Source organism: Panulirus ornatus, chromosome 24 (assembly GCF_036320965.1).
Source record: "Panulirus ornatus isolate Po-2019 chromosome 24, ASM3632096v1, whole genome shotgun sequence".
Taxonomy (NCBI): Eukaryota; Metazoa; Arthropoda; class Malacostraca; order Decapoda; family Palinuridae; genus Panulirus; species Panulirus ornatus.
The window spans coordinates 10,070,194-10,094,492 of record NC_092247.1 but is presented as its reverse complement, the minus strand read 5'-3'; the positions used below and the strand labels follow the sequence as shown (position 1 = coordinate 10,094,492).

Sequence of the window (24,299 nt, the reverse complement as noted above, 5' to 3'; positions counted from 1 at the left end):
AACTATTTTACTTTAGGAAACTTATTGAACGATGATGATTCAGTACGTTTCGATATCGTACACGAAGGAACCTTCCCATGATAACACTCATTATCGTTCTTGTATAATCAGTTTATCGCACAACCAATTTCGCTATTTTACCAAAAGTTTTAATTTTCTGCACTTTAGCAATTTCCCAACAATCCATGACTCGAGTCTGTAATACGTCAGGCCTTGGCTAGCTAGGTGGGCTCGCATAGCATTAACGTAAATTGCCGTGAACAAAGGAGTTATGGGCACTGAAATACCCGCGCACATCACAAAACCCACGCCCATGTTGCCCTTACACAGGCCACAACCTTCACAGCCCCCCAGCGTGATGGACAAATGATGAAATGTATCCATATCATTCTCTCCTCATCAGACAGCTACTCGAATATTTATTTTTTGCAGTAATTGTGTATTCCATTATAAGGAAACGTCTGAGAACTGACAAATGCATGCGGGTTTTTCTTTCACCTTAAAGTAGTTTTCATATTCTCAGAAATGGTAATCAATAGATGCAGTGCAATTTCCATATTTTGTGATGGTTCTTCTTTTGACGAAATAAAGCAGCGTCGGGTGAGGGGAAGACTGGTATGTTTTCTACGTATGTGGTGGTTGTGTGGATGGTAGTTCATCATGTAGCAGTGCCACTCTATCATGGGTTTAACCTGACGTTGGTTACGTCAGAGGACTGATCCTAGAGCAGGAGCTTACTCTACACAGTATCACCGTAAGCTGAAAATCGACCACGAGTACCAAGGATCTTAACTTTACCAGAAAACTGGCTAATTATTTGTTGTTTGAACAGTTATTCGTAATAGAGAATTCTTAACGAGTAACAAGGATGGTGTTCTCCTTTTCTATGTTATACTAACAGCGAGGAATTCATTATGTGCAGTGAAGTAAAATCGTTTCTGTTTTTTCTTCTTAGTTGTATATATCTAAGTTACGATATCTGGCAAAATGATCATTGTGCCTTCGAATGCTATCATTCCCAACACAATACATTGAGGAAAGTGTGTGGCGATGTCCAGTTAGGTCGTAAAAATAATGCACAGTTCTCTACACTCTGACGATGCATATTCAGAAAACATGATTTAGGGACACAGATCACATGATTATCATTATACGTACACCACGTGTGTATATGCCTGTATACACCAGCGCCAACGCTTTGTTATAGACTCGCACGCAACGACATGCAGGAAAGCAGGCAGGATCAATAGCAAGGCTTAGATAATAAGAAATGACAGACCGTGGCCACACCTGGGTATACGGACTTATATAAGGGAGTCATGCGACGTTGTGATGGTTCGAGTTGCCTTGGGCGTGGCTTTCTGAACTTCCATTTGGGTTCGTAGAGCAAACTCCTCCAGTATCATCATCTTACCACCCTAACCATACGTGCGAAGGTCAATATCTAGATGGAACGCCGTACGCTATTCTCAGAGCACTGACTGGGAGTGACTGACACATAACTACACAATGGAGGAAAATGTAGGCTGATTAGATGAATAAAAAGACCTCGCCTGCATGTGTGGAGTTCGTGAGGATGGATGGTACCCAGGTCAGCAGTTCCTGCCTGTTGGTAAACATGTAGGTCAGGGAGTGTTTGCCTATACTCATATATCTTGTTTATACGTGTGGGTGTCTACGTCGCATGTCGGGCATCAAGCTGAGGTCCGGGCAAGCGTCAACCTCAGCAGCGGGTGAATTATTAAGCCCGGAAGCGTTGACTTTAGTTCATTGTACGCCATGTAACGTACGCCTCATCCACGCTCGCTGGAGCCACGGCCAGTGATGGTGCTGTCTGCTGCGACCATCCAAAGGCTTCTGTTTAAAGTGATCCACGCAAGAAGAGGTTGATGTGTGGACACAGTGTAATGTGTTCATATATCATGTACGTAATTACTTTACACGTAATGTATCTCTTTTTCTATCCATCGTGAACACGTTTAACTGGATGAATAGACTGAGAGCTGGGCAGAAACTGAGTCATGGAGGCACTAAACTTAAACAGATTTCGTCTACTCCACTGAGATATGCTGTCCCAGTCTGAATTTCGTGAAAAAGTTGTGTCAAGATGAGATGCCGGTCGAGTGAAAGAAGGAGCAGAATTGAAGGATATGGAGAAATGCAGTGTTATCAGCGCTTAAGAGCAATTGGTTTGCAACAGAAGGACGGGGCGTTTTGATAACTGTTTCTTTCCCTACACTTCTAAGCTTTGGAACTTTAGGTATACAAACTTGATTCTTCTTAAGGGTTATGTGATGAAAATATTTCTAATCTTTGTTACTAGATTCTGATCAGTGCAATCAGACATGTGATCACTAACGTGCTTGACATTCAAAGAATTGTTCTATAAACTTTCACAATGTTGACAACCCCTACCCACACTATGGCAACAACCACCCTGACCAACACCCTGCCAGGGTCTCTGTTTACTACTTCATTCACAATGTCCAGTTGCTAAGTTCTCCCAGCCAGATCGATAACGTATCACGCCATTCGCTACCTAGTTTTTCAGGTAAATGATACGCAGAGATTCTCGTGTCAGTAAATAACTTTATACGTGAATGAATCGTGTACCACAGGAAAACAAACAGGTTATGTCTTCTTTATGTAAATGAAATAAAGACACATTACATACTCCTCTTGATCCTTTTTTCGTTTCGTCATCTCAGACCTCAGATGAATTTCCCTAATGCATAGTTAACGCTCGTTTACATCGTCAGTTCGGTCATTACAGTAGCGTTTCTAGAGTGGTTTATGATTTGTCCAGTCCGCCAACACATTACTGGTTATTCGTCACAACATCAGGAAGATGACCGAAAACAAACTCCATAATCCATCGATCAATGTACATAATGTTTCGCCGATGCATTAGGCATCTTCAGGTGAAAGTGAATTACTCAATGTTAGGCACTAAACTCACTCACTCTCTCTCGTAGGACGGTGAGGCTAGAACTAGAGGCTAGTTCTGAGAGACAGTACACAAGACAATTGCCCTGCACTTCTCTCTCATCTCTGGCGTCCGCCCTGCACTGGCTTACGTGGCCCTGCGTGGGCGTGGCACATCATCTCAGGAATGCTCAAAATCTGCATGATTGTCTCTCTAGTTACTTCTATATTTTCTGAGGTCGCTAACCTCCAGCAACAAGTTATCCTTTTTTCAAGGAATCTAAACTATGTAAGGAAGATAAATCACCGTCACTTCAGTGTAGATATTTTTTGCCTTGTTTGAACGTAAGATGTTATTTGGCCGCTATGCAGAGGCTTATATATCTTGCACGCCTCGCGAACTGATGACAAAGGTCAGAAAGGTTTTTAGTCACACCCAGTGACCAGATGATTATAAAATTAGATATCACGAATTTGGCTCACTACATATACCTACAGTCACTGTATACAGCACACAAAATTCTATGATGAAAAAAAGTAAAACAGTTTTAAATCTTCAGGTATGTCACTACCAACAATAAGGTGTCATTTCTTGTAGGATTCCTTTGGACCCATTTCTACAAGGCTGAATTTCCCCCCAGTCTAAGACATAGTGTGTGTCTCACATCCTTACCTAGACACGTTACTCATCATATGAGAAACTTCTTCGTACAAACTAAAACCTTGTAATTGTACCTTGAACTTAGCGCTAACAGAGCACCACCTCGTAGCCAACTGATCTTGTTACCCTCTCCACATCAACTCTCACAAATGTACAAAAATCATGAATATATACACGCACGCATGCATAGTAATTTCTATACACACATACTCACAGACTCATATATACCAACACACCCGCGTATATACATATCCCCATCCATTTGCTCACGCGCGTCTGCACCTGTGACTACGAAACTATATACATAGATATAGACAAACACACAGTCACACACCAAAGCAAATAGACGCACTAATATATATATATATATATATATATATATATATATATATATATATATATATATATATATATATATATGAGTGCGTGTGTGTGTTCTATGTTTGTGCTTGCGTATGTTTTATTCTCATTCACGTATGTGTACCTTGTTGTGCTCCTTACCATTATCAGTTCTGTGGTTACCCCACTGTACCATCAACGACACATTCACAATCTGAGGTTTAAATCCGCCACACGTCTCTTGTACAGCTTCTGATGGGCTGGCTACCCATCATGAGCGGTGCACCGAAAGGTTACATCTATTCTGGTTTTAGGAGCGGGTCTGTCCCGACCCTGGAAATGTCAGGGACTATTGAGCGAAGTGTGAGGTGACGACGTGCTCTTCCACCACCACCATCGTCCACTGCCAGACTCCACTTGTCTTACTAGCGAGTCTGTAGAGTGATAATGATGGCCATGGGCTGAGGCGGGTAATTCTGTGTTACGTCTCAAGAACAAAGGACGATTTAAGTAATCTTATAAACAACTCTGAGGAAGACTAAAGCTGCTCTCGATTGTGAAGTGAAACTGATAATTACTTATTGATTCAGGGAATAACTGATTTTCAAGAATATATATATATATATATATATATATATATATATATATATATATATATATATATATATATATAGCGGTTAGCGTTCCTGGCCATGAAGCATTCACGGGCTGCCCAGGAACGAGCGGACAGTTTCGAATCCTGGTTGCAGTTGTAGGTCCACAGTCAACGTAGCTGTTCATCCACCCTTATGGGGTTAATCGATAGACAGGGAACTGGCTCAGTTCAGTATAATATATATAACATATATATTTTTTCTTTTATACTATTCGCCATTTCCCGCATTAGCGAGGTAGCGTTAAGAACAGAGGACTGGGCCTTTGAGGGAATATCCTCACCTGGCCCCTTTCTCTGTTCCTTCTTTTGGGGCAAAAAAAAAAAAATTGTCTGAAATTATACCTTCAAATCTCACTTATTTCATTTACCATCCGTAAAGGAAAGATCTACCAATAAACGGCTTTCCTTCTATAATGATTCTGTCGATACTCAATTGTTTACAACTTTAACTTTTATCGACATCTAAGGTGGCCATGGCCGTGTTGGTGTAGCTTCAGCGTCCGAGTATGAACATTGTGTCGTCTATATCGGGAAGGTGGTAACGAAGGCCTTGACCAGCAAGTATTCTGGAGTTCCAAGGACAAGTAAATATTGTATGGATGATCGAGGTCGATTCTCTGATGCTTGTGATCATCTTGGCCTTGACCGGCTCCTGAAACATTTTAGTCTTTGTGGAATTTCGTGCCGGAGAGCAGAGGCTGGGAGTCCTTGCTCTTTGCGGAGATTTGTGTTAGACCAAAAACCAGTTGCTTTTTCCGCATGAGTGTGCTGACTACACTCTCTGCTGGCGATCTAATATCATGCGTAATAATTATGGTAAATCCGTTTGGAAAAGGAAGATTTAACCCAGGGAATCCGGTTGTAACTCTGGATTTTGACTGATGGATGAATTGCCCGTGTCATGTGGGATATCATAAACGTGAATAAGAACCACAACTTAACCACCATCAACACCAACTGTCCATATTATTTTCATTATTAATCATTTAAACCACATCAGTCACCAGACCCTCACCATAACTACGGGATTTTGAGGCCTTTAAACTGACCTCTTACAGTTTCACAGATAGTTAGTCCAAGATAACGATCGTAATGTGGAAAACGGATGTCCTGCTGCCTCATCTAACACAAACACTCATCTTAACCACAACTTCCATCACTGCCAAAGAACTACACTCTCCGCCAGTGTTCCGTCTCCTCGTCACAAGCACTGCCAATCTTCAAACCTGTAGTGGAGATGAGGTGCGCGCTGCATGTCTCCGCCAAGAGCTGAAGGGGTCGTATTCCAATTGGTCAGGAGCGTGGGGTCGGGGGAAGTCGAGGGGGTGGCTGGAGGGAGGAGGGAAGTGGGCAGCCGGCGGCTGAGGAGGAGGTGTACTAGTCTCCCAAGAGTGGGTGTGTAGTGAGCGACACATGCAGCTGCGGCTCCCGGCCGGTCTCCTAGTTCGTGGAGGCGTTGTGCCTTGGTCGATGCCGGGGTCAGGATGATGGCCCAACTGCTGGCGTTCCTCTCGGGAGGAGCGAAAAAAGGAGGAGGAGTAGGAGGTGGTGAGTAAGTATCAGTTAGCCTTAAAAGGTGTTGCTTAGAGTTAAGCTGGAGCGGTCGCTGTGGGAGAAGGTTGCGTGAAAAGTGGAATGTAGACAACTGAGGAAGACTGGAGCTATGGTGACTTTGGAACCGAGTTTCTAGATCACAACAGTGTGGCGTAAGGACGTGAAGGATCATGATTTGTGTTGTACCGACTGATGTGCGTCCTGACGTATCGTACAACTGCACATCCGTAAAAGGTGGTGTCAATAAGACGTGATGAAGCCTGGACTGGAATGGAGTGATACCGGCATAGACACACACGCTCACCTTCACAGTTATGTATATACATGCGTGTGTCTGTGTGTAATATGTTTACGTGCACGCTCTTCTGCCTTGCTTGGCATTATGTTGTTCGGGCGGATGCTCGGGGAGTCTTCGGTAAGCACATTCACAGACAGCTCGTCATGGGATCATAATACATGGTGTCTCAAAAGTTCGAACTCAAAAACAGAATTCATTATATATTTTTAGTTAAAAGAAAGTGATGAGACCCTCCTTCCTCGTGTGTGTGTGTGTACCACCAGTTCATGATATGCGATGTGAATATCTGTTGAAATGAAGGTCAATTGCGAAGTTTTCTTTTGAGTCCGAACCTTTTAGACATATGTACAATAAAACTATTTCACTGACGGATCATCTGGCCTCGATGTTTCGTGGATGTACACGTACTAGCAATATACACTTTCATTTAAAATTTCTAATTCAGTTATATTTACTTGACTGTTGTTGATTTAACCATAACACATGGAGTGACAATAGCAGTGCACACAGCTACTTTACACAGGAATGTCAGTCTTACAGTGTTCATACCAGATTACTCATGAAATGTCACACATCCATCGTGGAGATAACTTGTGGCATGAATACATGATTTATGTATATGATATTAGCTTATATTCTACCAATCAGATGATTCAACTCTGTTATCGATTCTAGACCCAGCAGCGGGAGCACGGACTGCTAGATAAGACAGTTCCATGACAATGAGCGTCAGACATTTTAGATTATCTGAAAGTACGAACTTGAGTGCTAGAGATTACGTACGTCGACATTCAAAGATGTTGCCTCAAGATATGTTGACTACCACACACTGCATGACAGGACTACATGTTGTGTGTCGCCCTGACCACCTGCCTTCTGTAAGCACACGTGTGAAGTCTCAGCTACACACTCCTCAAACTCTGACACAAACGTCATACGAACAGACGTCATACGAACAGCTTCGTTGGTTTTCACCTTCGTAAAATCTATTAAGGAAAGTCTTTTCACAGTACAGTACAGGCTAGGATCTCTCAATTTCATTTAATATTATCACCCCTATGGGGAAGCAGTATCACAAGGAGTTGCGATTGATATGAATTAGATGTACAGGTATTGTGACCACTGCAAATTGGAATACAGGATATTTGTCATTAGTACAGTAGAACAACAGAAGCTGCCACAGATGTTAATTAAAACTACAGTGGTCTGGTAAACTGTAAATCGGCACAACAGGAGTTGTGATACTCGTGAATAAGGGTAATAGAGTTTGAGTGTTGTAGGTTAGTATAACAAGACGGTCAAGCTGGAAGTTGATATCACATGAGATTTGAAGGATGTGCACTTGTAACCTGTTGTCCAGCGGTGATTTCGCCGCCTGAGCTCTGCATCCCAGACAACATCTCAGGACGACAATAGGGAAAAAGAATGATTTACCTCCCACGTGTCTGATTGATCTCGTTGCTTCCAGTGCGGACAAAAATATCCTAATCGAGGTCAGGTTTTGATCCAAAGATGCAGAAGTGAAGAGAAAAGTGGAAAAATAACCTTAGAGTTCTGGACGAAGTGAACAATCTGCCTTTTCAAAAGGGTCTACAGTGTTGCTGCTCGGAACGACTCGAGAAGGTGAACAGTTTCAAAGCTCAGCGGTGGAGGGAAAAAGACAGGCATCAAAACGGCTGATCTTTTAATTGCTAACGTCCAAACGGTGATCATGTGACGCTGTGGCTTGGCGTGCATTAGCGGACGATGGGGGCACGCAAGCAGCCAATTCTTAAAAGACGCCAAAGTGTCACTCAGAAAAAAGAGGAGAGGAACAATACCAGAGCATAGAGAAAGTGGGTCAAGTCTTGAAGCCAATTTGGGAGAGATGATTTTTCTAGCAACTTTGGACGTGACTGTCAATTATGTAGAGCTACAGCCTTCTCATTTGTGGTGAAGGTACTCCACACACGGACGAATTAATCCTTTGTATGATCAACACAACTGTTCAGCTGTTGCATGTGTTTAACAAATTGTCGTGGAGTCAACTGCTCAGGATTCTGGCGTGTGAGTAATCATAATGATATCATAAAGTGTGAAAGATGTGCATTTATTCGATGAAAAACACCATTCACAGCAAGAATAAGAAAGTGAATAAGTATATAAAAAAATGAATCAGTCACATAACAGGTAGTTCGCTCACACTACAACGTAAATGATTAATCAATAAAAACAACACAAAACACGTTATTCATGGCTTTCTAGATTTCAGGACTTATGGTATAAAACGACAGCTATCTTGTCATAGTCAGGGACGAAACTTTGTGATGTTAAACTAACATGCACGCATCACACATAACACAGCGACATTAATTATAATAAATTTATGATTGCATGAGGATGACTGAACATTATATTATGCATGATGTATGTACCTTGTATGTATGTATATACGCTGGCACTGTATGGTTTTCGTTACTATGCAATAAACCAGGTGGGGGGGCGGCTTAAATGATTATGCAATGCGTCACAAAGATCCATTTCGTTGTTCCGCTGGATACCAAGGAATATGAATGACGTTTTTGGTTTTCTTTTTACTTTACTTGTTTTTAGGCAAAGATACGTACCACTCATAACAGGTGAAGTGCCTGTAGTCTGTCGTATGATCAGTGAGCTTACATGTATACACCTGGCATTACTCGAAGTCACAGGAAATGATCCATGGTCAAATGAGTATGCTGTGTGTGTGTGTGTGTGTGTGTGTGTGTGTGTGTGTGTGTAATACATGTTGGGTTCACATGTTAATCTATTAAGAAGCCTGCTCCTCCTTTGTGAGTGCTCGACGTCAGAACCTAAACAAACTAACATTATGACCAGCAAGTCATGTGAAGCTCAGCATTAAGAGCAAGAGTTAGATCGTCCTCTGCTGAGCCACAGACCGCTGGTCTCTATCATATCACAGGTCAGTATACTCGTGCACGAGTAGAATGCCGTTATTTATGTCGTGACCCAAAATTTTCTGCTCTCGAAGTAGTATAGCATTTTCTGATGGGGAAACGTTTAGCGTAGGGCAAATAATTACTTAATGCCACAGTTTACTGGATCAATTATTCATGCCACAGTTTTCCCGGTATATGTTGCCTTATGTATATTTTTTGATGCAGAAAAAGTAAACAGGTCTAAGCAGATATATGAAAGTGCTTGATGGTATAATGTAGTAAACCAATTCATAGTGAAGTGCCTGAAACTACTTTTTAGTGTACTGTGGTAAACGAAAACTTGCTGTACCGCTGAAGACTTCTTTATAGCATAATTAAATGCTTAACTCTAGGTTGACTATTCCAATCATTTTAAAGTAACTACACGCGTTTTCCTACGATAGCCCATAACAATTCAAGTAGCGTGATATACGTAGCACGTAGTAGCTTCTCATATGATGCCTAGCGTGACCTTGGAAGGGAGTATACTGTAGTTTACAGGTTTGCCTTACATCATGCGAGGGGCGTGACGCACCGTCCCCACCCTTGTAGGCCAATTAGCTCAAAATTACAAGTATTACCACTTTCCTACGTCAGGTGGCCAGGGACGAGGATTTGTGCCGTGGAGTCACGCTTCTCATTATACTCCATTAATCCTCATCATACCATGAGGTAGTAATTACGTCATGATAAGTCTTGGTCGGATATTATACTGTGGTAATTTTTATCATTATATTCCGGGAGCTTGATAATGTCACACTGCTCTCGGGTGAGTTACTATATTGTTTACACTTGGATAAAGATTAGGTATAGTGGTTAATCAGGAGGGATGAGGTCATGTTTCATCATTTCCATGGTCTGAACGTGTCACAATATTCCCTGAGTTAGACATGGTCATTATACCTTCATCATTCTCATAGGTTTAGCCTGGACCTAATATCTTAACCCTCCAGCAAGACCTTATCATGATAGCAACCTTCACCATGCTGTGTCATTGTAGCCATGAGAGCGATACTGTTAATTCTGGATATTCTGTCATTATATTTTTTAGAGTGAGAGTTTTCTCATCATACCTTGTTGTAGTACACCGGGAGTGGACACTGTCACTATCCTTACACTATAGATTATATCCTCATACTCTCAGGCTGGGTATAATGACATGATACAATGAGGTTTGATATTCATTTCATGATATACTTTAACTATATATTGTAAACTATAATGAAGGGGGCCGGGTACTGTGTCCTCATACTGTTGAGTATTATGATCCTTCTTTTTCTTGGGTTTACCATTGTTTCATTATACTGCGTCGTTGGATATCATTTCTTTACGTCCCTGGCACAGATACCGTCTTGCCATATCCCTTCTTCACCCCAGGGTTGGCTATGTTCTCTTACGATGGATATCATAATTTCTGGCAAGTTTCATTATAGCCAGTGGCCTGATATTATTCTTGATTCAACCGTTTTTTAGTATTATTTCTGGATGAATCTTCTTGTTATGTTTGAGGATTTGTTATTTATTTTCTTACTCAAGCAAAAGGTCGACGGTGACTCACTGCTGGGGAGTAAGGCAATGGTCGGTCTAAGTGATCGAGGCTGACCATCCGGAAGTGTGTTAATGTCAGCTTGGGCTCCTGTTAGGAAAGTCTGACTCAAACTGAACGATCAGTCTCGTAAGTCAGACGTCGATAACAATGACTTACACTGTATCTATCAATAACTTCACAAACATAAATAAATACCAAACTACCATCTCTTCATCATAACTGATAATATACAAAACATGACAGATATTCACAGAATCTCTGCCGGATCTGTTAAGGAATTTCTCTTTTACATCTGTTCGCCTTCTCCACATGAGAAAGGAACCATCAAGAACAGATAAGTAATCCTTCGAAGAAAGATCCTCGCATGAATCCATTTACTCCCAGTTATTGAAAGTGATGATACAGGAGGAGAGGATTTTCATACCTATGTTCTTTTCTCTCTTAGTTACCTTCTTTGACACAGGAGATTCATCTGGAACATATCACTTAAGATTATAATTTTGCGCTCATTCTTCCTAGGTGTTCTATGTGAGATTCATATGATTTTATTGCATTTGTGAGGCAATTCTTTACAACTTTGCGTGAATGAAAATTAGAATAATAAACTCCTCTGCAATTAGATTTCAGGCTTATAGAAGCTGGTTAGTTGCAATGTATGATTACTCATACATCAGACAATATAGAGCAAAGATACTGAACGTATATGAGAAATTTTGTGTGGCTATTAATCTCTCAAGTGAGTCACGTCACAACGTCAAGTTATATGTGAGAACATTGTGGGTAATAGTATCAAAAAGGCTTTGAGTACATTGTGGTGATGAGCGACATCTTCAACGAAACATTGTTGAACGTTTTTAACTCAGTATAATATAATATTGTGTGGGTAACTTGAGAGTTAACGAGTTCTGTTTTAGAACACAAAACCCAATATTACATAAACAGCTCACAAACATGGTATCTGTTTCTCTCCAGGACCACCCGGTTCACATGATTGTACGTAATATAGCATTTTATGAAGTAGATACTTATTTATCTTTCCTTTTCCTATAACAGCAGAAACAGTAGCTTAACTCCGACGTGTGGTAAGGTAAGCCAAAGATAACCATTGGAAAAAAAAATCCTGAAGTATTCATTTCACTTCCTAAGAGAATACAATAACTCCTTTGAATGTCTGGTTTTAGTTGACACTTGGGAACGACGAGTGGGTCAATGGCATTTAAAATAATCGTGCATAAAGACATCATGTGTTGACATCCATCATGCACTGACGTAATCACTAACAGGATATATCGATGGAATTTACTTTGAGCTACTTGATAACAGATGGACAACATGGCACCGGAGGAATCATTATAACTGGGGCACATGAAAAAGGGATCATTGTTGACATCAAAAGAAATTTCTGTATTAAAATCTGGCAAGATCTGGTTATGGTTAAAGCTACATTTTCAATTCCATTATAGTCCTTAATGCTTTTGTAAGAGGATATGAAAGAAGAAAACGCGGATCACAGAAACAGCACCGGATCTAAAAGATTTTTTTAGGGACTAAAAAACCTTTGAAGTTTCGTTAAGTTGTAATATTAGTGTCTGTATTCGACTTCAGTTACACTGTTCGTGATATGAGTAGTATAAAAGGTATCTGCAATAAGAGGATCCTCTACATAATTACTGAATCCATAATAGAAACATCGGTTTTGTAATGACTGGCAAGATTAGTTAGCCTTGAGCGTCTGTACAATGACGAAGTTCAGAATATTTCCTCTTCCTGCTCCAAATGACCTTTATTGAGCTTCGAAATGAACCAGCTTGACCACACCCTACAAGGTTGCTAAGGTGAGATGGGTGTTTGGTGAGGAGGCGGTGGTGTGTTGGACGGTCACGAGGACACGAGTCTGCCATGTTGATCGAAGCAGCAATACAGTGCCGGCAAATTATGCTGATTACGCTGGGGAATAGTAGGTACGTTCTTCCATTTTATTATCAGGGCTCAGATCTCAAGGACAAGAATAACATCCGTGTGTGATATATTAGCAACTTCGTAATCTAGTCTGCATAGATACTCTGTACCTGAAAGTACTAGTGTACTGTGTGAAACACTTTTCGGTCATTAATATTTTGAAAGCAACGGCGCTTTGTAAGTTTTCTCTGAAGTAGTTCTGGGCGTTTATGTATCCGGATGTGTACATGTCTGTAATTACCATTAGAGAAAAGGATATTGTTGTTCCATTTCTCTTTGTGTAAACAGATAACAGTGCAAGGAAGCACTGACCTCATTTTGGTTGCTTTGGTTAGTTCTTTGGTTGGACATTTGGATTTTAGGTCCGTCGACTACCAGGGTCATTTTGTAGCTGGCACAGTCGAAAAAGAGGAAGAATGGTCAAACCATGAGTAAGTTGGTAAGGATCAAGTACAAGTGTCGTAGGACTACATTCCAGCCAGTATGATCTCTGCTACACGATCAGCACAGCTGGAGACATCCCGGCCAATAAAGCAACACTGATCTCAGGGTCAGTTATCATAAAGCTGTGTAATGAAGATCACCGAGGCTTCTCACCGCTGTTGCAACGGTTCTTCTTGCCCGGAGTCTATGCCTATGATTGATACATTATTTCCAAAAGAGCCCATCAGATTACCGGCAATGTCTATATTTCTGGCAATAAACAAATGTCTTTAGATCAATGTTTTTACTTTTCAGTAAGTTTAGTTCTAATCCCTTCATCAGAATGTTTGATCAAGAAACAGTTAGCTTTTCTCTCGTTCCTTTCTCGGAATCCAGAATGTATTGCCGCATCAAGTAGCGTATTGATGAATGAGTCTGCTGTGCCATTTGTTTATGGCTCTGAACAAAGAGTATATCGTTCAAAAACCTTTAAGTCTTATAAATGAATAATCTCATAGATTTATAGCAAACTTTTGGTATCATGATTATCAACTGTTGAGATTATATATAATCTAAGTATTTCTAACAGACGAGATCACTCGTAACATTTATTGTTTTGCCCCTTCCTGTGTGAGCAGTTTCAGTATCTAATCCATTTCCTCTTTGGTAAAAATCATTACGTTGAGACCATACTGCCCATGTTGAAGCCACTGAGCGTGGATCTAGAGTAACTAAAGAAACTCCTGGCCTTTTGCAGGAATACTTCTCTGCCTTAGTCATTCAACTGACCTTTGATGTGGTTGGGGCTGGCTGGGAGCGGGGAAGGTAACCTAGACGTCGAGGACTGTAGTTGGATGCTCTTGGTGGCTATATACGCTACTCACAGTTCCTGAGCTCCTGGGTCCTTTTCAACCTTTTTCCTTTTTCCAGTATCCTCATTTTGTTGTTACTTGGGAGTAGTATGATCTGTGGACGGTGTCTCTAGATCGTTGTGGCGTCGTCTTATTCAGGATGTAAATGAGATCAGCCAGATCTTCGACCATTCATTTGAACTGACACGTAAAGTTGTCCACTTTCTTCCCAACAGCTACAGCTCTGAGTGCAAAGGCTGAATGTTCAGCAGCCTAGAAATCACAGTAGAAGCGCTAAATTATAGCATCTTTTTTACAGACCCGTGTATTTTCACATAATATTGCTCTCTTTATTTTCATAATATCACAATGCAACTCAAAATGCTAAAAGACAGATGAATTGATAAGATGACGCCTAGAACGCATGCGTTTCAGCAGTACGGAAGTAATCCTTTACTTTTTTAAGTTATTTGGTTGATTTTTATTCATATCCTAGACATTTACGCACTACGGGTTGAAATGTTGCTAGTTATGTGATATGATTAACCTACCCCAAAAAACAATTTTCTTTAAGATCAAACGCGTCCTCAAAGAAAACGAAAAAAATCTATTATTTGCAAGGTAGACTAAGCCATGCATGACCTTGCATACTTTACCGAGTACAAGCGTTCTCAGACACAGGGATTTAATGAATTAGTTTAAGACACTAATATTGGCTGATTAAGGCCACATATGACCTCCCAAACGTTATAGCTCCTTTTTCGAGTAAGGTAAGACGCACGTAAGAACTATGAAAATGACACAAAGTGTGAATTGGACTTACTGCTAACTCTTCTCTCTCCTTGACTGGTTGGTACATTACATATAACAAAGTAGAGATTGGATGTGTGATTTTGGGGCTATTGTTCATTTATTCCTGATTCTACCTCACTAAAGCAAGGAAAGGCAATTAGATTAAAAAGTGTAATACTTTTGTGATGGAAGAGTGAGGGCGAGTTTCGCAAAGGAATCCAATATCTCGATAGATGTTTATGAAGATAACTTGAAAACGATTGAATATATATATATATATATATATATATATATATATATATATATATATATATATATATATATATATATATATATTGCTTCTAAAGATAGAGCTACATTGCGTGTCCGGGTATCAGACAGGTTATTGTAAGAGAGGCAGTCGATGGATGACGTGTGGTGTGGGAAGGTTCGCATGTGTGGTTCATAGAGGCTTGAAATTTTCACAAATGTACGTAATCACACGCACAGACAACATACACCCATACGCACATACTAATCCACATGAACACATGCATTTCTTGGGCCAGTGAAGAACACACAAACACACACACACACCTGGCTTAGGCTGGAGTATGTATGTGCGTAGATAAACAAAGAAGTAAGGACATGGGACATATATACAAGGTTAAGAGATGGGGCAACATGAGCGTAAACCTCCATCTCCGTAACACACAAATAGTAAGTAATAACAAATATTGATAACATCAACAAACCATATTCCCAAAATATGAACAAGTTCTTCGTACTATACCATACGCACGCCTCATAAGATCCCACACAGATAACTGATTTGAGACTAAATGGGAGAGCATGGTAAGGACACATACCAGAAGTCTTTGCTGAAGTACTAAAATCCCATATTTCTAATCTGTATAGATGGACGCAAGATGGTTGAGCAGAATATATACAGACATACAGACATACAAGAGATGATGTTCCAAGCAGTGTGATATTCCCTCCTCGTACAGTACGAATAGGTAATTACTTATATACATACATACATACTAACTTACAAGAATATGGATACGGATATCATACAGTCATAGGGTTATATATATAGCCAGCCAGTCGTACATATACAAAACCTTATAATTATGATCTCACTTGATGATGGAATGATTTCCTGCCACCACACACTATTCAAGTGAGAAAACAACTACAGAGACTACAGCATTATGGAGAACCTGGAGGAACCTCAGGTTGTGGTGGTTTAGGTAGAGATGGTATAGATTATCTGACACAACCCTCAGCCTCAGGGTCGCCGCTGTGGGGCCTCACCAGATGGGAAAGGGAGACGGATGATAGCCAACGAAAAACACAGGAGAACGAGAGGTAATAAAGAAGGGAGAAATGAAGAGGAGTGAGGAGGAGAAGAGAGGGGAAGAGCAAGGCAGCCGTTACGGAAAAGGTCAATGATAATGAGCAGGGAGAAGCAAAGGTCATATGAGTATAAAAGGGAAGGGAATATCAAATAATACGAGAAGTTTGGTAGAGAAATAAATGGTTCGTGGGAAGTACAGGTAGAGAGGTGATGGATGGAGGCTGCGTTTGGAAATATTACATATGGCACGTGGAAGTATACTAGAGTAAATGGAAAAGCCTGGTAACATAAGACCTGAAGATGTATGAAGAGGTTATCTGCTGGTGGAAAGTTGAAGTACCCTACTTTCTCAATATGTGTAAATGGAGATAGGTAAGTAGAGCAGAGGGCTGCTTCCCTCTCAGTTTTATAGGTGGAGACATGATAGTAAAGCAGATTGCCAGATGTAACATACAATCTGAGGTGAGGTCACATGCTTGGGGTTGATAGATGGTGGTGAAATGCTTTAGCTCTGCAGAAGAGGAAGGAGATGAGAAGTGTCGGTTTATAGACACTGTATGAAAACTACTTTTCATTCATTATTGGGATAGATGTTTTATGACACAAATTCAAGATAAGAAATTAAAGATTACAGCCAAATGCAGCTTTCAAAGGTTTGTGGAATCCGAGTTGTGTATATCTATTATAAACAGGCGCCTAGCTTAGAATAATGACTTGTGATTTGGAAGGATTAAGGTCAGGCTGGTGATGGGTGTCGAAGTTGCCAAAGTTGAAAGACGGGATCTGTGGGATGTTGGGTTGATGGACGGGCTTTGGGAAATGCCACGAATATATGCAAAAATGTGACGAGCTTAGTTCGAATGTGTGTGTGTGTGTGTGTGATTACTATTTGTACGAAGAATGGTTGTTTACTGTGAGCTCCAGTAGAGCACGGTTATAGTTTCAAAAGTTGAAGCAAAGGTTGTTGTTAATGATTCGCCAGGTCTTAGCCTGACATGGGCCGTTGTCTTTAGTCGACCCTCATCACCTTAACCGCTGCGGGTGTCGAGGTAAAAGCATTTCTACGTAAGGTCACTAGAGCACTGGTGGACCAGACCAGGATACCCCAACGCCAGTACTTGACAGACGCGACCTTGATGATAATCATATGTAGACGCAGGTTAGGTGTAAACTTTATCATCGCAAACACGCAGTCCAGGTCTCCACGTCACCTCTCGAGACCCATGTTGCCTTCGGCTCTAAACCTTGGCAGAAAAATAATCATCTACGTTTTCTTTCTCAGTGATGAATTTAGTATCATGAACTAAAAGTAAACATTTCCTTTCTTAGTCATGAGTAATTACAGTACATGGACGTAAAAAGGTTACTTTTAACCCATGTTAATCTTGAAAGGGTCAGGCTTTGGTCTATTAAGATCCTCGTCGTGTGGTATTCATACAGAAAGAAAAATCGTAAATCTTTTCCTGAATAATGTAAATGTTTATACATCTGACTGAAGTACTGTAAAGATTTAATATTTCTTTTACAAGAGGACACCAATCATGGACAGTGATGCTCAAAACCAATGCCAGTCGTGCAGCTGTATGTAAGATTATATACCCTAGCTTACGTTACTTACCCATTCCTATTCGCTGATCACCCCAAAATGAGAGAGTCAACAGCTAGTTTAGCTGGAAGCCGAACGCCCGGACAGGGTTGTGAGTTTAGGTACGTCGATTAATAGCCAACGACACTGAATAACGCACCACAGAAGCTCATTACAGAAAAATCATATGGCCTTTGCCTAAACGCTTTAACAATGGACATATCAGTTTGCTGAATACATGAAATACGCTTTAAAACAACAACAAAATGAGAATCGGACACAAAGGATTAGGTTTTCCAATTCAACTTAGAATTCCTGAGAATCTTCCCTGCGCTTCCAAATGAACTCCAAAGTGAGATTAATCCGACTATTTACGATGCTCGGGTAGACGGCTAGTCAGGATAGGACGGGGCAGAAGAACTGAAATACCGATTGGATTTAGCTATGATGGATTAGTCTGTGTGGATCAGTACATCATGGTAAACATATGGTTATTTCTCTGTTTCTGAAAAATAGTTGGTTCATTCTATCAGCGTAGTCTCGTTTTCCTTTTAACTTAGTAATCCTTCATTCCTTTCGCAATGGAATATAAGTACATTAGCGTCAGTTATCTTTCATCTAATAAAACTTTTTGGCACCTTCACACCAAATGTCCCTCCACACACAAGGCCCTCCCCACACGAGGTGCCTCAGCACACAAGGTCCCACAGTCATGACCCGTCACACAAAGGAGCCGAGTGCACGTTAACTCGCTCCACACAAATGGCTTCTTCACTGCCAAGTCCCTCTACACGCCAGGTGATATAAAAGCTTTGCACTGCAGGTTTGCCTCACAATACGTAAGAGTGTGAATTGTGGATTTACTTTATATTTGTGTCTAAATATGGTATATAATGACCTTCATCGTGTACCCTGGGTAGAGAGAGTCGCTGTAATTTTCCTGTTACACGCAATCATGTGCTGTGGGGTGTGGGGTCTGGGTCAGGGGAAGGACGAGGTGCAGTTGTCAGATCAGTAAACCCACACACACCATTCAACCACCGATCACGTATTTCACATCTTTAATACGCTCGAAATGTGATGTAATTTTCGAAAACTGATCAAAAATGGTTGGTTGTGGAACATCCACTCAATGTTGAGCTGATTCTATCCAAAACTAGATCGCTCTGTAGCATTTATACTTGATAGAAAATTGAATGTTTATCTTTGTAGGCTCAGTTTCACATGAAATATAGAGACAAATAAAATCCATATATGAAATCCCCGAAATGTCAAGGCGTTTGTTAGATATAAGAATATTTAGTGAGGCAAACATCCACCTGGAGGCTAAGATGCCGGACGAAGTGAAATGTCAACTGTTATATAACGTTTGCCTGATAGTAAAGGACAAGCGTCAGAATTTAGCCTCTTGTGAACTCCACGGGATTATGAATTTTCATTCTCTCAAATCACAAATTTCAAAACTAGAATTATATAGAACATTGTCATATCTAGAGAGTTCTAGTAATCACGCTTTGGTTTCAAAATGTTCCGTTTCGTAAATTGATACTGAAAACCGTAGGGGAACTTATGAGCTAAGTAAATAGCAAAAACATGATATGAAACAATCACAAAACTTGCCAAATCTATGGCCACTACAACATGGTGTACGAGTCTCATTACGCTTATATCTGGTGACCGTGGCTACAACAGCAGATGACGCTGAACGCTTGGCTTTCATAGCCAGTATGATTCAGTCACTCATCACTATCGCACATGTACTCTCTCATCTCTCTAATTCTTCCCACAACCATCTTTATATTTTAGTCATAATCTGCACCGAACTGTGTAATGTCAGGCCACGTTGATAATCACGTCCGTCATTAATTCATCCATTATCTGGAATCGATCAGAGGAGGAGATATATGTGTGTGGCTTTGTGTAATGACTATCGACTTGTAGACAGACGGTCACTAACATAGAAGCCCTCCACACACACACACACACACACACACACACACACACACACACACACATACGTCTACCGTATGGTACAAACATGACACGAAATCCTGCTGGGGGCAACTGTCGTAGTGGTTGGGAAAATGAATAACGGACCGTCCGAAGAAAATGGCCCGTGCCATGCCAAGGCCTGGTGCGTCCTGAAGAACAACATACTTATTACTCAGTAATCATAATGAAGGGTCATGTGAGGTGATGGAGCTATGCTATTAGGTTACATATTGTGTTCTTCACGGGTGAATATTGCTGTTTGGATGGTTAGGTTCAGCGATCCTGACAGTGTTAACACTGCCCTCGAGCGGCATTAGCTGTAAACGTCTACAAGAGTTGGGTGTTGCTTGCTGTGTGAGTTGGTTACACTGTGTACAGTAGACAGATATTTCTTTTTAGATGCAAAAGGTATTACACTTCAGATGAACTAGATAACGCACTGGAGATAGCTTATGGGACAAAATATTACATTGTAGATGAAATGCACGTTACAATCTACCGGTATTGCTATCTGGTTGAATTAGAAAATGCTTGCCAGATGACTTCGATATAGTGTATCTGATATTCACATACCAATCTCTATATGGGATTATCTTTTCAATGTCTCAGTAGGATGAGTGTTGTTCCTTTAAATGAATACAGATTGTGTTTTAGAAGGTTTAACTATTGCTCACTGTAAGAATTACTCTCTTGAGCCAGGCTGCGAAAGAAGATACAAATGAAATCAATATCCTTTTGTAAATACTTTGTACATTTGGAGTGATTACGTCCTCCTCAATGATATACAAATAAGAAATGACAGTGTAAGAGAGAGGTGTGGTAGTGAGCGCAGTCTGACAGAGAGTTGAACAGCATTTGCTAAAATGGTTTGGGCGTTTAGAGAGGATGAGTGAGGAAACACTGACCAAGAGGATCTACTCGCAAAAGTGGAAGGAGCGAGGGTTAGGGCGACTGGAAGTGGCAGGATTAGACAGCTGAAAATCCTCCTCTCTTGTATTGCCACTTTCTAAAAGTGGGAAGAGAAGAGAAGAATCCAAGTAAAATTTTTTCCTACGATGGCTCAGTCCCTGACTCCACCTCGCTACGGTTAGAAAAATCAAGCTGCTAAAAATGCTGTTATATTTTTCAATGAAGTAATGAGAAAAGATGTAATTAACCCTGAGCTTCAGCATGAGTTCAGATCATATGAGACTGTGGCGAACACGTCGCTAGTCTCAAGTTTAAGATGACGTGTGATGGCATAATTAAAAGACGCCGTAAACTATGCTTAATGACAAGACACATTGGTAATTACTAGCGATTAAGACGAGGATTTTCAACCTTTAACACGACCCTTGAGGGTCACTGAAATGTCCTGCTTACGCAATTCTATGAATCACGTTTTTTTCTAATTAAACCAACTTTATCACTGAAGCAGTTCATGGGTGTTGCGCTGACCCATGAGCAAGTAACACATCCAGTGATGTTGTTGTTCTAAGAACCATAACATGGTAGAAGATGTCTTAGTCTTTACTCAACTAAGGAAATGGTTCAGGCACATCACAGTTCCCTTCCCTCACTTTCGCTTCCGGCGCAGCTCCATTTTAATCACGAAAGTCTTTACTTCTGTCAACATAATCAAAAACACCGGCGACTCGTCCTCGCCAGGGACTTGTTGAGGATGATAAACCATAGAGGAATATCCACAAGACAGGCAAGGTCATTGACCCAATCTTTATTTTCCTGTTCGGGGAGGAACTTCTTGAACTTCTTTGATTACGATTATAGGACTCCTGTCTCTCTTCTTGGAGTTCAGATCTTAACAGCATTTATTCCAGATAAACAAAGAATTTCCGTGTCATAGAGAAGTGCTCTGCGGCCAGGTAGGATCTTTCTACATGAGCTGAAACAAACGTGTGTTAAGGATGCTTGTTATTCTTAACCATTTGGATCGTGTTGGTGAGAACTTTGATTGCTCAGGATGTAATGCCTCGTAATCCAAGGTCTGTCTGTGGGTCATGTTGTGGAGCCTCTTAGAAGTTTTGTTTTTTGCCTCGATGTTTTGTCTTGAATCCTGCCTGATGAATGGTCGTGAGTAGCAGGACCTCCATCAGTTGTCCTTACCGATATGATTTTCCCAGAGAGGTTCCTCGGTCTCAGAGGAAGAACTAACTTCTTGACAAACGTTCTCTCGCGCGTGGTGATGCTTTCAAGGACATTACAAAACAGAAATGCCTCCTTAGAATCATTATCCGTAATGCAGAATGATGAAAAAGAAACTTGTCATGTTTTCTAAAGGTTTTGTTCAATTTCTTGATGGTTAGGTATTCCTCTTTTAGGGGTCGTTGGAATATTTGGATCAGGAAAGTAATGTTTCCGTCTGGATAAGTTTTCTTCTGCAACATTTTCTGAAGATACGAATTCTGAAATTGCATGTACAGTCCAGGTCCCGCCAGGCTATTTACTATAGCAATGAAAAAGCCAATTTTGATTCATGTTATTGATGACCTTATCTCAAAATTTTCTGTACACTATACACCGAGTCAGTCCAGTTATCATTAGACATTAATGCATCCACGTCTAGAGTATCTCTTATCTTTTAAAGGATTCGTGTCTTAATTTCTTCAAGATGGACATAGTAGTAAGGTACATAAACCTGGGTAAAATCTTGGCCTGTTGTTTTTCCTAGTTTAGAGAAGATAGCTTCTTAGAGGCAACGTTGCGGACAGAGGGCAATGATTTTGATTAAACCTGACATGAATATGTCGTAAGACTGGTGAGCTCTGCTCAAGACAGATACAGACTTTAGCAACGGCAGCAGAAAGGCCGCCAACCCACCATGGAGTATAAAGTGCTGTCATGGTTAAAACAAAATCCTGGTACCTTTAAATCAAGTTCGAGTCAGGTGAAGGTAATCCAGAATCCACTTGGAAACTGGATGGTCTCTCTCTGAGTAGTAGAACCCATCATACACCTCACGATGTTTGTTCTTAGATAGGATAAGAAACTAAGCCATCAGTATGGAAACGATTTCCCTACCAAGTCACCACAACCCAATCAAGACTGAAAGTTTTATGGGAAAAATATCTTCGTCATTTGCTCAGTTATGGAAAATCAAGTCAAAGGCATCAAGAATCTCCAGAAAAGATCCTCTCCAGGATGTGACAGTGCTGTCACCCACCTACTCAAGACGGAACCAGACATGGTTGCACCCTCACTGACCCACCTCTATTCCACAATATATATATATATATATATATATATATATATATATATATATATATATATATATATACACGTCGACGAGTCACTAAATCTAAATCTCAGATCGTCCATTAAAAGAAAGCAGGAACGTATGGGGTACTTTTTTGCATTCATATCCAGACAGACAGGATGTTTTGCTTCATATGTCACTCACTGGAGAGTCACATTCAGTTTACTAAGTTATCATGTGGAATGGAGCTACCGACATTTCACTGCAACCTGTATTTATTGCTCATTAGTTAGATATTACGTAATTCTCGTGCACGCTCATGGGATGTCATCTACAGAATCAAGTATACTAATATACTCTCTTGCTACTCAGATTTTAAAAGCATAAACAATTTGCCAGACAACGTGGACCCGACGGTACAAACAGCAAGTTAGTTACTTTGTGAGAGCCACAAGAATACTATGTGTGTGAACCACAAGAACACTATGTGTTTACAATGAAACTTCTGAGCCACAGAGATCCATCACAAGCCAGGCTCTCGTACGCACCATCATCCAGGATTCCAGAATATTGCTCAATTTCCAGCCTGGGTTTGATATGTGTATACTTCATCATGACACCAAACAGATTACTTATCACTTTACCGGCATTGCTCGCCATCCAAACGTGTCTAGGTGGTTTTGATATTACACTCCTTTTCTCTTACTGTTTCCAAAACTCATGTGTAAGTAGATCGCACGCTAATCTTTATACAACTGGATGAACTTAAGGTAACCTGATACTGTTGTTGACCTAATTTCCTAAGACATTTTACAATAATGACATATCTAATAAGGTTGTGATTATGCTAATCTAGCTATGTCTTCTGCAAAACCCATAAAGATAATGGTAAATTATAGTGAATATTTCCACGAAGTTAATACATAGAAATCAAAAGGTTCATATGAGAGTTTACAGCCTACAAGCAGACCCCTGGACCACATAACTGTATCCACATTTATTTAATGTGTAATGTTTTACTGCTCGGTGACTTATCATGATTACCATAGTCATTATCATCATTAATGTTGCCATTATTATGTCTCCTTTTGTAAGAAGGAAGCTCTTTGTTTTTGCTCATTTCATTCTTTTCTTTGTGGTCCTTCAAGCAGTCAGAGAGCTTACACTGGTCTTTAACCTGGCACGTAAGGCTTAGAAGAAAGGCTGTGATGTAGTGAGACGGCT

The 24,299-nt window shown here is 40.5% G+C and overlaps 2 protein-coding genes across 3 annotated transcripts in view; one reads left to right on the top strand and one right to left on the bottom strand.

The window, feature by feature from the left end:
• Window positions 1-24,299, bottom strand: part of LOC139757098 (dynein regulatory complex subunit 4-like) — a 118,293-nt gene that overhangs the window by 43,266 nt on the left and 50,728 nt on the right. The window lies entirely within an intron of this gene.
• The window catches only part of LOC139757094 (cyclin-dependent kinase-like 4), a 59,964-nt gene that overhangs the window by 4,427 nt on the left and 31,238 nt on the right, over window positions 1-24,299 (top strand). Inside the window, exon 1 of one of the 2 annotated variants that reach the window (XM_071677182.1) lies at window positions 5,974-6,132. The exons of the other annotated variant lie outside the window; for it this stretch is intronic. Within the exon in view, the coding sequence (XP_071533283.1) occupies window positions 6,065-6,132 (68 nt within the window). The 5' untranslated portion in view covers window positions 5,974-6,064. Of the gene's footprint in view, window positions 1-5,973; window positions 6,133-24,299 lie in introns of those variants that run through there. 2 annotated transcript variants of the gene reach the window in all.